The sequence below is a fragment of the Cherax quadricarinatus genome, chromosome 14 (assembly GCF_038502225.1).
Source record: "Cherax quadricarinatus isolate ZL_2023a chromosome 14, ASM3850222v1, whole genome shotgun sequence".
Classification (NCBI taxonomy): Eukaryota; Metazoa; Arthropoda; class Malacostraca; order Decapoda; family Parastacidae; genus Cherax; species Cherax quadricarinatus.
The window spans coordinates 42016301-42032391 of record NC_091305.1 but is presented as its reverse complement, the minus strand read 5'-3'; the positions used below and the strand labels follow the sequence as shown (position 1 = coordinate 42032391).

The window sequence follows — 16091 nt, the reverse complement described above, 5'->3', positions numbered from 1 at the left end:
CCAGTTTCCTCCATCACCCAGCTTCCTTCATCCCCAGCTTCCTCCATCACCCAGCTTCCTCCATCACCCAGCTTCCTCCATCACCCAGCTTCCTCCATCCCCCAGCTTCCTCCCTTCCTCAGCTTCCTCCCTCAATTAGCTTCCTCCCTCCCTCAGCTTCCTCCATCCCCAGCTTCCTCCATCCCCAGCTTCCTCCCTCCCTCAGCTTCCTCCATCCCCAGCTTCCTCCATCCCAGCTTCCTCCATCCCCAGCTTCCTCCATCCCCAGCTTCCTCCATCACCAGCTTCCTCCCTCCCTCAGCTTCCTCCATCCCCCAATTTCCTCCATCACCCAGCTTCCTCCATCCCCAGCTTCCTCCATCCCCAGCTTCCTCCATCCCCAGCTTCCTCCATCCCCAGCTTCCTCCATCCCCAGCTTCCTCCATCCCCAGCTTCCTCCATCACCAGCTTCCTCCATCCCCAGCTTCCTCCATCCCCAGCTTCCTCCATCCCCAGCTTCCTCCATCCCCAGCTTCCTCCATCACCAGCTTCCTCCATCCCCAGCTTCCTCCATCCCCAGCTTCCTCCATCCCCAGCTTCCTCCATCCCCAGTTTCCTCCATCACCAGCTTCCTCCATCCCCTGCTTCCTCCATCACCAGCTTCCTCCATCCCTCAGCCTCCTCCATCCCCAGCTTCCTCCATCACAAGCTTCCTCCCTCCTCAGCTTCCTCCATCCTCCAATTTCCTCCATCACCCAGCTTCCTCCCTCCCTCAGCTTCCTCCATCCTCCAATTTCCTCCATCACCCAGCTTCCTCCCTCCCTCAGCTTCCTCCATCTCCAGCTTCCTCCATCCCCAGCTTCTTCCATCCCCAGCTTCCTCCCTTCCTCAGCTTCCTCCATCCCCAGCTTCCTCTATCACCAGCTTCCTCCATCCCCAGCTTCCTCCATCCCCAGCTTCCTCCATCACCAGCTTCCTCCCTCCCTCAGCTTCCTCCATCCCCTAATTTCCTCCATCACCCAGCTTTCTCCATCTCCAGCTTCCTCCATCCCCAGCTTCCTCCATCCCCAGCTTCCTCTATCACCAGCTTCCTCCATCCCCAGCTTCCTCCATCACCAGCTTCCTCCCTCCCTCAGCTTCCTCCATCCTCCAATTTCCTCCATCACCCAGCTTTCTCCATCTCCAGCTTCCTCATTCCCTCAGCTTCCTCCATCCCCCAGTTTCCTCCATCACCAGCTTCCTCCATCCCCAGCTTCCTCCCTCCCTCAGCTTCCTCCATCCCCAGCTTCCTCCATCCCCAGCTTCCTCCATCCCCAGCTTCCTCCATCACCAGCTTCCTCCCTCCCTCAGCTTCCTCCATCCTACAATTTCCTCCATCACCCAGCTTTCTCCATCTCCAGCTTCCTCCATCCCCAGCTTCCTCCATCCCCAGCTTCCTCCCTCCCTCAGCTTCCTCCATCCCCAGCTTCCTCCATCCCCAGCTTCCTCCATCCCCAGCTTCCTCCATCCCCAGCTTCCTCCATCCCCAGCTTCCTCCATCCCAGCTTCCTCCATCCCCAGCTTCCTCCATCCCCAGCTTCCTCCATCCCCAGCTTCCTCCATCCCCAGCTTCCTCCCTCCCTCAGCTTCCTCCATCCCCAGCTTCCTCCATCCCAGCTTCCTCCATCCCCAGCTTCCTCCATCCCCAGCTTCCTCCATCCCCAGCTTCCTCCATCCCCAGCTTCCTCCATCCCCAGCTTCCTCCATCCTCCCCCCAGCTTCCTCTCACCAGCTTCCTCCATCCCCAGCTTCCTCCATCCCCAGCTTCCTCCAGCTTCCCCAGCTTCCTCCATCCCCAGCTTCCTCCATCAGCTTCCTCCCTCCCCCCAGCTTCCTCCATCCTTAGCTTCCTTCATCCCCAGCTTCCTCCATCCCCAGCTTCCTCCATCCCCAGCTTCCTCCATCCCCAGCTTCCTCCATCCCCAGCTTCCTCCATCCCCAGCTTCCTCCATCACCAGCTTTCCTCCCTCATCACCCAGCTTCCTCCATCACCCAGCTTCCTCCATCCCCAGCTTCCTCCATCACCTTCCTCCAGCTTCCTCCATCCCCCAATTTCCTCCATCACCCAGCTTCCTTCATCCCCAGCTTCCTCCATCCCCAGCTTCCTCCATCATCAGCTTCCTCCATCCCTCGCTTCCTCCATCCCCATCACCAGCTTCCTCCTCCAGCTTCCTCCATCAATTTCCTCCATCTCCCAGTTTCCTCCATCACCAGCTTCCTCCCTCCCCAGCTTCCTCCATCCACTGCTTCCTCTATCACCAGCTTCCTCCATCCCCAGCTTCCTCCATCCCCAGCTTCCTCCATCATCAGCTTCCTCCATCCCCAGCTTCCTCCATCCCCAGCTTCCTCCATCCCCAGCTTCCTCCATCACCAGCTTCCTCCCTCCCTCAGCTTCCTCCATCCCCAGCTTCCTCCATCCCCAGCTTCCTCCATCCCCAGGCTTCCTCCATCCCCACCTAGCTTTCCATCCATTTCCAGCTTCCTCCACCCCAGCTTCCTCCATCCCCAGCTTCCTCCCCAGCTCCCCAGCTTCCTCCATTTCCTCCATCCCAGCTTCCTCCATTCCCAGCTTCCTCCACCCCAGCTTCCTCCATCCCCAGCTTCCTCCATCACCTAGCTTTCTCCATTTCCAGCTTCCTCCATCCCCAGCTTCCTCCATCCCCAGCTTCCTCCATCCCCAGCTTCCTCCATCCCCAGCTTCCTCCATCACCAGCTTCCTCCATCACCTAGCTTTCTCCATTTCCAGCTTCCTCCATCCCCAGCTTCCTCCATCATCAGCTTCCTCCATCCCCAGCTTCCTCCATCCCCAGCTTCCTCCATCCCCAGCTTCCTCCATCATCAGCTTCCTCCATCCCCAGCTTCCTCCATCCCCAGCTTCCTCCATCCCCAGCTTCCTCCATCCCCAGCTTCCTCCATCCCCAGCTTCCTCCATTCCCAGCTTCCTCCATCCCCAGCTTCCTCCATCCCCAGCTTCCTCCATCACCAGCTTCCTCCATCCCCAGCTTCCTCCATCCCCAGCTTCCTCCATCCCCAGCTTCCTCCATTCCCAGCTTCCTCCACCCCAGCTTCCTCCATCCCCAGCTTCCTCCATCACCAGCTTCCTCCATCCCCAGCTTCCTCCCTCCCTCAGCTTCCTCCATCCCCAGCTTCCTCCATCACCAGCTTCCTCCATCCCCAGCTTCCTCCATCCCCAGCTTCCTCCCTCCCTCAGCTTCCACCATCCCCAGCTTCCTCTATCCCCAGCTTCCTCCATCCCCAGCTTCCTCCATCACCAGCTTCCTCCATCCCCAGCTTCCTCCATCCCCCAATTTCATCCATCACCCAGCTTCCTCCATCACCAGCTTCCTCCATCCCCAGCTTCCTCCATCACCAGCTTCCTCCCTCCCTCAGCTTCCTCCATCCCCAGCTTCCTCCATCCCCAGCTTCCTCCATCCCCAGCTTCCTCCATCATCAGCTTCCTCCATCCCCAGCTTCCTCCATCCCCAGCTTCCTCCATCATGAGCTTCCTCCATCCCCAGCTTCCTCCATCATCAGCTTCCTCCATCCCCAGCTTCCTCCATCCCCAGCTTCCTCCATCCCCAGCTTCCTCCATCCCCAGCTTCCTCCATCCCCAGCTTCCTCCATTCCCAGCTTCCTCCACCCCAGCTTCCTCCATCCCCAGCTTCCTCCATCACATAGCTTTCTCCATTTCCAGCTTCCTCCATCACCTAGCTTTCTCCATTTCCAGCTTCCTCCATCCCCAGCTTCCTCCCTCCCTCAGCTTCCACCATCCCCAGCTTCCTCCCTCCCTCAGCTTCCACCATCCCCAGCTTCCTCCATCCCCAGCTTCCTCCATCCCCAGCTTCCTCCATCCCCAGCTTCCTCCCTCCCTCAGCTTCCTCCATCCCCAGCTTCCTCCATCCCCAGCTTCCTCCATCACCCAGCTTCCTCCATTCCTCCATCCCCAGCTTCCTCCATCCCCAGCTTCCTCCATCCCCAGCTTCCTCCATTCCCAGCTTCCTCCACCCCAGCTTCCTCCATCCCCAGCTTCCTCCATCACCTAGCTTTCTCCATTTCCAGCTTCCTCCATCCCCAGCTTCCTCCCTCCCTCAGCTTCCACCATCCCCAGCTTCCTCCCTCCCTCAGCTTCCACCATCCCCAGCTTCCTCTATCCCCATCTTCCTCCATCCCCAGCTTCCTCCATCACCAGCTTCCTCCATCCCCAGCTTCCTCCATCCCCAGCTTCCTCCATCCCCAGCTTCCTCCATTCCCAGCTTCCTCCATCCCCAGCTTCCTCCATCCCCAGCTTCCTCCATCCCCAGCTTCCTCCATCCCCAGCTTCCTCCATCCCCAGCTTCCTCCATCCCCAGCTTCCTCCATCCCCAGCTTCCTCCATCCCCAGCTTCCTCCATCCCCAGCTTCCTCCATCCCTAGCTTCCTCCACCCCAGCTACCTCCATCCCCAGCTTCCTCCATCCCCAGCTTCCTCCATCACCAAGCTTTCTCCATCTCCAGCTTCCTCCATCCCCAGCTTCCTCCACCCCAGCTTCCTCCATCCCCAGCTTCCTCCATCCCCAGCTTCCTCCATCCCCAGCTTCCTCCATCCCCAGCTTCCTCCATCCCCAGCTTCCTCCATCCCCAGCTTCCTCCATCCCCAGCTTCCTCCATCCCCAGCTTCCTCCATCCCCAGCTTCCTCCATCTCCAGCTTCCTCCATCCCCAGCTTCCTCCATCACCAGCTTCCTCCCTCCCTCAGCTTCCTCCATCCCCAGTTTCGTCCATCACCAGCTTCCTCCCTCTCTCAGCTTCCTCCATCCCCAGCTTCCTCCATCCCCAGCTTCCTCCATCCCCAGCTTCCTCCATCACCAGCTTCCTCCATCACCTAGCTTTCTCCATCCTCCAGCTTCCTCCCTCCCTCAGCTTCCTCCATCCCCCAATTTCCTCCATCACCCAGCTTCCTCCATCCCCAGCTTCCTCCATCCCCAGCTTCCTCCATCATCAGCTTCCTCCATCCCCAGCTTCCTCCATCCCCAGCTTCCTCCATCCCCAGCTTCCTCCATCACCAGCTTCCTCCATCCCCAGCTTCCTCCATCACCAGCTTCCTCCTTCCCTCAGCTTCCTCCATCCCCAGCTTCCTCCATCACCCAGCTTTCTCCATCTCCAGCTTCCTCCATCCCCAGCTTCCTCTATCACCAGCTTCCTCCATCCCCAGCTTCCTCCATCCCCAGCTTCCTCCATTCCCAGCTTCCTCCATCCCCAGCTTCCTCCATCACCAGCTTCCTCCCTCCCTCAGCTTCCTCCATCCCCAGCTTCCTCCATCACCTAGCTTTCTCCATTTCCAGCTTCCTCCATCCCCAGCTTCCTCCCTCCCTCAGCTTCCACCATCCCCAGCTTCCTCTATCCCCAGCTTCCTCCATCACCAGCTTCCTCCCTTTCTCAGCTTCCTCCATCCCCCAATTTCCTCCATCCCCCAATTTCCTCCATCACCTAGCTTTCTTCATCTCCAGCTTCCTCCATCCCCAGCTTCCTCCATCCCCAGCTTCCTCCCTCCCTCAGCTTCCTCCATCCCCAGCTTCCTCCATCCCCAGCTTCCTCCATCCCCAGCTTCCTCCATCCCCAGCTTCCTCCCTCCCTCAGCTTCCTCCATCCCCAGCTTCCTCCATCCCCAGCTTCCTCCATCCCCAGCTTCCTCCCTCCCTCAGCTTCCTCCATCCCCAGCTTCCTCCATCCCCAGCTTCCTCCATCCCCAGCTTCCTCCATCCCCAGCTTCTTCCATCCCCAGCTTCCTCCATCCCCAGCTTCCACCCTCCACAGGTTCCTCCATCCCAGCTATTTCCCATTCCTCCAGCTTCCTCCATCACCCAGCTTCCTTCATCCCCAGCTTCCTCCATCCCCAGCGTCCTCCCTCCCTCAGCTTCCTCCATCCCCAGCTTCCTCCATCCCCAGCTTTCTCCATCTCCAGCTTATTCCATCCCCAGCTTCCTTTATCCCCAGCTTCCTCCATCACCAGCTTCCTCCATCCCCAGCTTCCTCCATCCCCAGCTTCCTCCATCCCCAGCTTCCTCCATCACCAGCTTCCTCCCCAGCTTCCTCATCCCCAGCTTCCTCCATCCCCAGCTTCCTCCATCTCCAGCTTCCTCCATCCCCAGCTTCCTCCATCCCCTGCTTCCTCCATCACCAGGTTCCTCCATCCCCAGCTTCCTCCAGCTTCCTCCATTCCTCCAGCTTCCTCCATCCCCAGCTTCCTCCAGCTTCCTCCCTCCCTCAGCTTCCTCCATCCCCCTCCATCACCAGCTTCCTCCCTTCCTCCCCTCAGCTCCTCCAGCTTCCCATCCATTCCCCAGCTTCCTCCATCCCCAGCTTCCTCCATCCCCAGCTTCCTCCATCCCCAGGTTCCTCCATCCCCAGCTTCCTCCATTCCTCCAGCTTCCTCCATCCCCAGCTTCCTCCATTCCCAGCTTCCTCCATCCCCAGCTTCCTCCATCCACAGCTTCCTCCATCCCCAGCTTCCTCCATCCCCAGCTTCCTCCATCCCCAGCTTCCTCCATCCCCAGCTTCCTCCATCCCCAGCTTCCTCCATCCCCAGTTTCCTCCATCCCTCAGCTTCCTCCCTCCCTCAGCTTCCTCCATCCCCAGCTTCCTCCATCCCCAGCTTCCTCCCTCCCTCAGCTTCCTCCATTAACAGCTTCCTCCATCCCCAGCTTCCTCAATCCCCAGCTTCCTCCATCCCTAGCTTCCTCCATCTCCAACTTCCTCCAGCCCCAGCTTCCTCCCTCCTTCAGCTTCCTCCATCCTCAGCTTCCTCCATCCCCAGCTTCCTCCATCCCCAGCTTCCTCCATCCCCAGCTTCCTCCATCACCAGCTTCCTCCATCCCCAGCTTCCTCCATCTCCAGCTTTCCTCCAGCTTCCCCATCCCCAGCTTCCTCCCTCCCTCAGCTTCCATCCCCAGCTTCCTCCAGCTTCCACCATCCCCAGCTTCCTCTATCCCCAGCTTCCTCCATCCCCAGCTTCCTCCAACTTCCTCCATCCCCTGCTTCCTCCACCCCCAGCTTCCTCCCTCAATCAGCTTCCTCCATCCCCAGCTTCCTCCATCCCCAGCTTCCTCCATTACCAGCTTCCTCCCTCCCTCAGCTTCCTCCATCCCCCAATTTCCTCTATCACCCAGCTTCCTCCATTCCCAGCTTCCTCCAACACCCAGCTTCCTCCATTACCAGCTTCCTCCCTCCCTCAGCTTCCTCCATCCCCCAATTTCCTCCATCCACTGCTTCCTCTATCACCAGCTTCCTCCATCCCCAGCTTCCTCCATCCCCAGCTTCCTCCATCACCAGCTTCCTCCATCCCCAGCTTCCTCCATTCCCAGCTTCCTCCATCCCCAGCTTCCTCCATCCCCAGCTTCCTCCATCCCCAGCTTCCTCCATCCCCAGCTTCCTCCATCACCAGCTTCCTCCATCCCCAGCTTCCTCCATCACCAGCTTCCTCCTTCCCTCAGCTTCCTCCATCCCCCAGTTTCCTCCATCACCAGCTTCCTCCATCCCCAGCTTCCTCCATCACCAGCTTCCTCCCTCCCTCAGCTTCCTCCATCCCCCAATTTCCTCCATCACCCAGCTTTCTCCATCCCCAGCTTCCTCCATCCCCAGCTTCCTCCATCCCCAGCTTCCTCCATCCCCAGCTTCCCCCATCCCCTGCTTCCTCCCTCCCTCAGCTTCATCCCTCCCTCAGCTTCCTCCCTCCCTCTGCTTCCTCCCTCCCTCAGCTTCCTCCATCCCCAGCTTCCTCCATCACCCAGCTTCTTCCATCCCCAGCTTCCTCCATCCCCAGCTTCCTCCATCATCAGCTTCCTCCATCCCTAGCTTCCTCCATCCCCAGCTTCCTCCATCCCCAGCTTCCTCCATCCCCAGCTTCCTCCATCCCCAGCTTCCTCCATCCCCAGCTTCCTCCATCCCCAGCTTTCCTCCATCCCCCTCAGCTTCCTCCCTCCCTCAGCTTCCTCCCCCATTTCCTCCCCTAGCTTCCTCCATCCCCAGCTTCCTCCCTCCCTCAGCTTCCTCCATCCCCAGCTTCCTCCATCCCCAGCTTCCTCCATCCCCAGCTTCCTCCATCCCCAGCTTCCTCCATCCCCAGCTTCCTCCCTCCCTCAGCTTCCTCCATCCCCCAATTTCCTCCATCACCCAGCTTCCTCCATCCCCAGCTTCCTCCATCCCCAGCTTCCTCCATCACCAGCTTCCTCCCTCCCTCAGCTTCCTCCATCCCCCAATTTCCTCCATCACCCAGCTTCCTCCATCCCCAGCTTCCTCCATCCCCAGCTTCCTCCATCCCCAGCTTCCTCCATCCCCAGCTTCCTCCATCCCCAGCTTCCTCCATCACCAGCTTCCTCCCTCCCTCAGCTTCCTCCATCCCCCAATTTCCTCCATCACCCAGCTTCCTCCATCCCCAGCTTCCTCCATCCCCAGCTTCCTCCATCCCCCAATTTCCTCTATCACCCAGCTTCCTCCATCCCCAGCTTCCTCCATCCCTAGCTTCCTCCATCTCCAGCTTCCTCCATCCTCAGCTTCCTCCATCCCCAGCTTCCTCCATCCCCAGCTTCCTCCATCCCCAGCTTCTTCCATCACCAGCTTCCTCCCTCCCTCAGCTTCCTCCATCCCCCAATTTCCTCCATCACCCAGCTTCCTCCATCCCCAGCTTTCCTTCCACTACACTTCATGGGAGTTACCTAGATGCCAGTGAGAGCTCTTGATCCAAGGAAATGGACTTATCCTCTATTTCCCTGGATCGAGCTAGAATGCGTCACTTTCCCGAAGCGCTGTATGACACATATGGGTTTTGCGCACTCTTTTGTTTAAAATAATTCTTCTAAATTATCAACACCTGGTCAAGAGTTTCCTGCTCGGTTCTCAATCGAGAGGACTTGGGTTCGATTTCCTGGTAGGTGAGGCACACTGCTGCTCCAGGTGTCTCACCTACCAGTACACTGCTGCTCCAGGTGTCTCACCTACCAGTACACTGCTGCTCCAGGTGTCTCACCTACCAGTATACTGCTGATCCAGGTGTCTCACCTACCAGTACACTGCTGATCCAGTTGTCTCACCTACCAGTACACTGCTGCTCCAGGTGTCTCACCTACCAGTACACTGCTGATCCAGGTGTCTCACCTACCAGTACACTGCTGATCCAGGTGTCTCACCTACCAGTACACTGCTGCTCCAGGTGTCTCACCTACCAGTACACTGCTGCTCCAGGTGTCTCACCTACCAGTACACTGCTGCTCCATGTGTCTCACCTACCAGTACACGGCTGATCCAGGTGTCTCACCTACCAGTACACTGCTGCTCCAGATGTCTCACCTACCAGTACACTGCTGCTCCAGGTGTCTCACCTACCAGTACACTGGTGTTCCAGGTGTCTCACCTACCAGTACACTGCTGCTCCAGGTGTCTCACCTACCAGTACACTGGTGTTCCAGGTGTCTCACCTACCAGTACACTGGTGTTCCAGGTGTCTCACCTACCAGTACACTGCTGCTCCAGGTGTCTCACCTACCAGTACACTGCTGCTCCAGGTGTCTCACCTACCAGTACACTGCTGCTCCAGGTGTCTCACCTACCAGTACACTGCTGCTCCAGGTGTCTCACCTACCAGTACACTGCTGCTCTAGGTGTCTCACCTACCAGTACACTGCTGCTCCAGGTGTGTTCCAGGTCACCTACCAGTACACTGCTGCTCTAGGTGTCTCACCTACCAGTACACTGCTGATCCAGGTGTCTCACCTTCCAGTACACTGCTGCTCCAGGTGTCTCACCTACCAGTACACTGCTGCTCTAGGTGTCTCACCTACCAGTATACTGCTGATCCAGGTGTCTCACCTACCAGTACACTGCTGCTCCAGGTGTCTCATCTACCAGTACACTGGTGCTCAAGGTGTCTCACCTACCAGTACACTGCTGATCCAGGTGTCTCACCTACCAGTACACTGGTGCTCCAGGTGTCTCACCTACCAGTACACTGCTGCTCCAGGTGTCTCACCTACCAGTACACTGGTGCTCCAGATACCAGTACACGGCAGATCCAGGTGTCTCACCTACCAGTACACTGCTGCTCCAGATGTCTCACCTACCAGTACACTGCTGCTCCAGGTGTCTCACCTACCAGTACACTGGTGTTCCAGGTGTCTCACCTACCAGTACACTGCTGCTCCAGGTGTCTCACCTACCAGTACACTGGTGTTCCAGGTGTCTCACCTACCAGTACACTGGTGTTCCAGGTGTCTCACCTACCAGTACACTGCTGCTCCAGGTGTCTCACCTACCAGTACACTGCTGCTCCAGGTGTCTCACCTACCAGTACACTGCTGCTCCAGGTGTCTCACCTACCAGTACACTGCTGCTCCAGGTGTCTCACCTACCAGTACACTGCTGCTCTAGGTGTCTCACCTACCAGTACACTGCTGCTCCAGGTGTCTCACCTACCAGTACACTGCTGTTCCAGGTGTCTCACCTACCAGTACACTGCTGCTCTAGGTGTCTCACCTACCAGTACACTGCTGATCCAGGTGTCTCACCTACCAGTACACTGCTGCTCCAGGTGTCTCACCTACCAGTACACTGGTGCTCAAGGTGTCTCACCTACCAGTACACTGCTGATCCAGGTGTGTCACCTACCAGTACACTGCTGATCCAGGTGTCTCACCTACCAGTACACTGGTGCTCAAGGTGTCTCACCTACCAGTACACTGGTGCTCCAGGTGTCTCACCTACCAGTACACTGGTGCTCCAGGTGTCTCACCTGCCAGTACACTGGTGCCCCAGTTTCCTCACCTAGACGCATGCGAAAGCCTTCTTACACCTAATATTAAATAGGTACCTGGGTGTGCCAACAGAATGACCAACAGATAATGTTCATCGCTCGCAGCGCGATCTGAAAGAGGGATCCCTGTTTTGCATAACCCCAGCCCCATGTACCTCAATGCTCGCGCGAGGAAGAGTGCGCGAGTAGCGTAAGTTTCGCGTTTAGTTAAATATTTGAAAGGAATCAGCAGAGGTATTTGCAAGTTGTCACATTGACACTTACATTCAATGTCTTCAATAATAATGGCACATTAGGACACACACATCCAATAACTAATTCGAATCTTACAAATAAAACAAAAAAACCACGGGTGGGTTAGAACGCGCGATCAGAGTCTCAAAACTCCAGACCGACGCGGTCTGGAGTTTTGATACTCTCTGATCACAGGTTCTAACCCCATCCGTCGTATGGTTTCTTTGCAATCGTGTCATAACGATTTCGTGAGTCAAGTAAACGCAGCTTAGAAGCAAAACCGAAGAAATATTCCCTAAATATCTCGGAGACTGGGATCCTAGAATACACTAGCGCATACATATTTCCTAGATATCCTCTATGTATTCAATAGGTCTTGAATCAAGATCTTACCCCTCGAAATATGTCACTTTATTTTTTTTAGTTATCGTAGGTAGTTTACACATATGTTAGACTATGCAGAATAACCACTGTGACAAAAAAAACAGTAAAATTCCAAGCGATTTTGTGATTTCTCACTTATTCAAGGAACTGTGAAAATCGCTTGGAATTTCACTGTTTTTATCAGATTGGTTGTTCTGCATATTGTGATGTCACCTGTTAACTGTGATTTTATTGCTTAACTTAGAATATGTATGATAATTGCACTCATGTGTACCAGACATGTTTGATTATTGTACCAGACACGTATGATAATTGTACTTATGTTTACCAGACGTGGCGACCGGATGGGCGCCCTGCGGCTGGAGGCTGAGGCTGACGGAGCAGCCATGCCCATGACGTCTAATTCGAACTCCGACGCTGTCTACTACAACATGGATGTCTGTGACAACCAGGAGCTGCCTCTCATTAAGTAGAGAGACGCAGGGCCACTTCTATTCTTCCATCCCCACCTTCCACACCTCATTGTTCCTCTACTTTCTCTCTCACTCCAGTCCCCTAACTCTCCCTCGGCTATCTCCTACCCACCACTTATCCTCCCTTTCCGCTGACTCTTCCTGCTTCATCCTGCCATTGAAGGGGGAACTTTACCCGAATGAACAAATGTTGAAACACTTTATTCTTTTGATCTAGAGCGTCTCCTCGACCCATCATGCTAAAAATAGTTATTTCAATACCTTTTACCATAATGTAACTCAATGATTTGATTTGTAGGGAAAGTTTAGTGTAATCACGATTTGTCTGTTATCTCTCTGTATATATAATATATTTTAAGTATTCCTACGCATGTTAAATGAAATCGCAAATGATGGCCCAATAAAGACCACAGATTTTGTATGAAGATAAAAATGTATAATAATTATTGTTTTTAAACACAGAGGGATACCTAATATACATGATAAATGTGAAACGAAGAATGCAAAATGTTGAAAGAATCACTGCTGCTGCTTCCTCAGCGATGTCTGGACGACACATTGAACTTCAAGACCTGAGAAAACTTCCCACAGAACTCGGGCACTAGATTTCAGCGTCACGTCAGTAAAATACTGACAGTCTGCTTGAATTCGTATGCAAGACGGCTGACTTAACAAGCATACACAGAAATCAAGAAAAATGCACAACAGAAAGAGGCTAAGATAAAAAAAATTGAGTTACCAATTGGGGAAGGATGTTGATGTATATATAAAGACCGAATTCAGAGATACTGCAGAGTGGATGTTACAGATAACACTCACCAGATGGCCACAGCTTGGAAGTGATGTTGCTAACTATATTTGCCACTTCGTTACAGCTTACATAGTTACTTTGGCTAAGTTGCCAACACTGATACTTAAGCTCCATCACATAGAATTTCATAAATGCTACCAGTACCAGTACATGTTTTGTTCTAAAATGCAGTAAACGAGTCACTGACAAAAATAAAATAGAATTTAATACAGTTCTCAACGTTCAGGCAACGATGCGAGTTTCTGCTTAACACTCTGTGTTGCCTTAACAGTAAAAATCTCTATTTCTGCATCTTATACAGAGCTAAGTGATATTGGCATACTATATAGAAAGCCTTGAGCAGTATGCAGCTGTGTCTCCCATGGCAAGAAAGTTGACTGTGTTCTTCAAGTTGTCAAACGCGTGTGTCATCAACAGTGATGCAAAGATAATCTTAAGATAATCTTAAGCGGTGAAAAGAATAAAATTTAAGATGAATGTTTGGAAGAAAAGTCTTAGTGCACAAAGACTGAATTCCTTGTAAAAGTACAAGTAAATATAACAAAATTAAATGAATTAAGCACTAATTTAACGAAATTACGTAAATTATGTACACTTTTAGCCAACATTCAGACGTATTATAAACGCCAATCTTGTATATAATAAATTTGACCTAAACTTGATTTTACAAAATATAAAAAATATGAAAAAGTATAATGTTCCAAGGCCTATCTATGTATTTCCATCATACATATTACGTGTATATATCTCCCTGCTTTCTGAACTAACCTAAGTGGTTGGACAATTCCAGAATTGTAACAGAAACCTTCCCTAGGGTTCAATAAAGGAGCTCACACTGTAAGTAAAACAGTGCCTGTTTATATGCACTCTTCTGTTAAAAAAAACGAACACTGAAAGTTTTCAATTGCAGTATTAAGATAATGTAATAAGATAATGTAATAAGATAATGTAATAAGGTCTACCACTGTCAGTGTACAGTGTACAGAGCTTCATTGTACGCATTTTGCCAATATTTTTTTTTATTGGTGAAGATGATATTGCGACACGAGTCATTGTAGAGTGAAAATTGAAGTTTATTCGGAAGTTTAATGGAAAAACCTTTCTAGTGGTACAATATTATGAAGAAGTTTTATGTAATTTTGTAACTGATGTAAATTCAAGTCAATCCTATTTGCACCTTTCTTATAAAATGTCATTTATGAAGTTTAAGACATGACTCCTTAATGTGAGAACACTGACATGAGCTGACTGCACTACACCTTTTAAAACTTATGCAAATATGTAACAGAAAATACCTTCTATAGAGGTTTTTGCACAGTTTGACTTCATTATTTCAATGCATAGGATCCATTGGCACTATTTGGCAGGTTGGTTTCTCCAGAATCCATGTGTATACTGCACTGTGGGTCCTCCCAGGTGGATTAGCAGTGACTGTTAACGTAGAAAGCATCACAGTGTGAACCTGACTCACGAAATCGTAATGACACGATTGCAAATAAACCCTACCACGGGTGGGGTTAGAACCCGCGTCTGTCTAGAGTTTTGTGACTCTCTGATTGCGGGTTCTAACCCCACCCGTGGTATGGTTAGTGTGAACCTGTGTACTTAAGCATGTGGAATGGTATAGAACAAAAATATTCACACCAAACGTAGGTTCTAAAGATCAGAGATGATAGAAGGTTGGCCAGCTGGCAGTAACGCTTAATGGTGTTGCTACCAAGTCTGCCATCTTCCCTGAATGTGAAGAATACTTTCCAAGTCGTTTATAAATTTGCTTAATATAGATAAATCATAGGATGCCAATGTATTTTATCAAAGCTTCTACTGACCTTCATTTTCCTATATATTTAGTGTTTATTGCAAAGCCGGAAAGATCAGATATTGAACAAAGAAAACATGATTCAGTGGAAATCTAAGATGCTACAGGGTTCTTGACTAAGATGTAAACAAAGTGAGTGAAGGTTGTTTATAACCTAAGTGAGGTGCAAAGAAACACTTCGGCTGGAACTGTCAAGGTGTATTAGGTATCTTTAACGTTGTATTGCAAAATATATTCTGGTAAACTTAAACACAATACAGAGGATATTTTGGCTGTAGTTCTCTCTTTGCTTTGTGAGTATAGAAGCTTGAGTTAAGAGTAGAGACAGCTTATTTCCAGCTCACACAGGAAAGGGTGAGACAGCAGGTTACAGAGTTCAAATAGCAGCGAGTTAGGCTTAAAAGACTGATTTATTACCACAATTTGATCGTTATTCATTGCCTCTACAAAACGCACTCTCCTAGCGCACACTCCTCTATCATACATTATACACCGCCTAGTATTTTCACCTGAATATTTCTTCAGGACAAATATGGTTTTATTTTCTGAAGGAATATTTTTTATCATCAAATTTCCCAATTCCCAAAACTGCTTACTTGAGAAGTGGAGAATTTACTGATGTACTTATAACTACAATGTATAAATGTCCAGAATTTATTGTTAAAATTTACATGGTATTTTGTCCATTTCTGCAGACTTGTATAATACAACACTTGATTGTTTCATGATTTCTAGAATTTTGTATTGCTTCATGATGCTCTTTGGAAAACTAATGTTGGTATTTGTAAACGAGAATCTGAATTACAACTATCTAAATAATGCTGATGTAATCATTTCCAGTTACACAATAAATATTCATTACTTTAGGTGTTGTAAATTTGCGTTTTTCACTGCCACTCCTTCCTCCATCAGCTGGTGAATCCTGAAGTGTATGCTGGCCTGTCTGCTGGCAGGCTGGCCTGTCTGCTGGCAGGCTGGCCTGTCTGCTGGCAGGCTGGCCTGTCTGCTGGCAGGCTGGCCTGTCTGCTGGGAGGCTGGCCTGTCTGCTGGAAGGCTGGCCTGTCTGCTGGGAGGCTGGCCTGTCTGCTGGCAGGCTGGCCTGTCTGCTGGCAGGCTGGCCTGTCTGCTGGCAGGCTGGCCTGTCTGCTGGGAGGCTGGCCTGTCTGCTGGAAGGCTGGCCTGTCTGCTGGGAGGCTGGCCTGTCTGCTGGCAGGCTGGCCTGTCTGCTGGCAGGCTGGCCTGTCTGCTGGGAGGCTGGCCTGTCTGCTGGGAGGCTGGCCTGTCTGCTGGAAGGCTGGCCTGTCTGCTGGGAGGCTGGCCTGTCTGCTGGCAGGCTGGCCTGTCTGCTGGAAGGCTGGCCTGTCTGCTGGGAGGCTGGCCTGTCTGCTGAGAGGCTGGCCTGTCTGCTGGGAGGCTGGCCTGTCTGCTGAGAGGCTGGCCTGTCTGCTGGGAGGCTGGCCTGTCTGCTGGGAGGCTGGCCTGTCTGCTGGGAGGCTGGCCTGTCTGCTGGGAGGCTGGCCTGTCTGCTGGAAGGCTGGCCTGTCTGCTGGGAGGCTGGCCTGTCTGCTGGAAGG

The 16091-nt window shown here is 52.7% G+C and overlaps 1 protein-coding gene across 4 annotated transcripts in view; it reads left to right on the top strand.

The window, feature by feature from the left end:
* Positions 1 to 15394, top strand: part of LOC128694851 (uncharacterized) — a 1130786-nt gene extending 1115392 nt beyond the window's left edge. For all 4 annotated transcript variants that reach the window (XM_053785203.2, XM_053785209.2, XM_053785218.2 and 1 more), the window contains exon 15: positions 11746 to 15394. In XM_053785203.2, coding sequence (XP_053641178.1) covers positions 11746 to 11887 — 142 coding nt within the window. In that variant the 3' untranslated portion in view covers positions 11888 to 15394. The remainder of the gene's footprint in view (positions 1 to 11745) is intronic.
* The last annotated feature ends 697 nt before the right edge of the window (positions 15395 to 16091 follow it).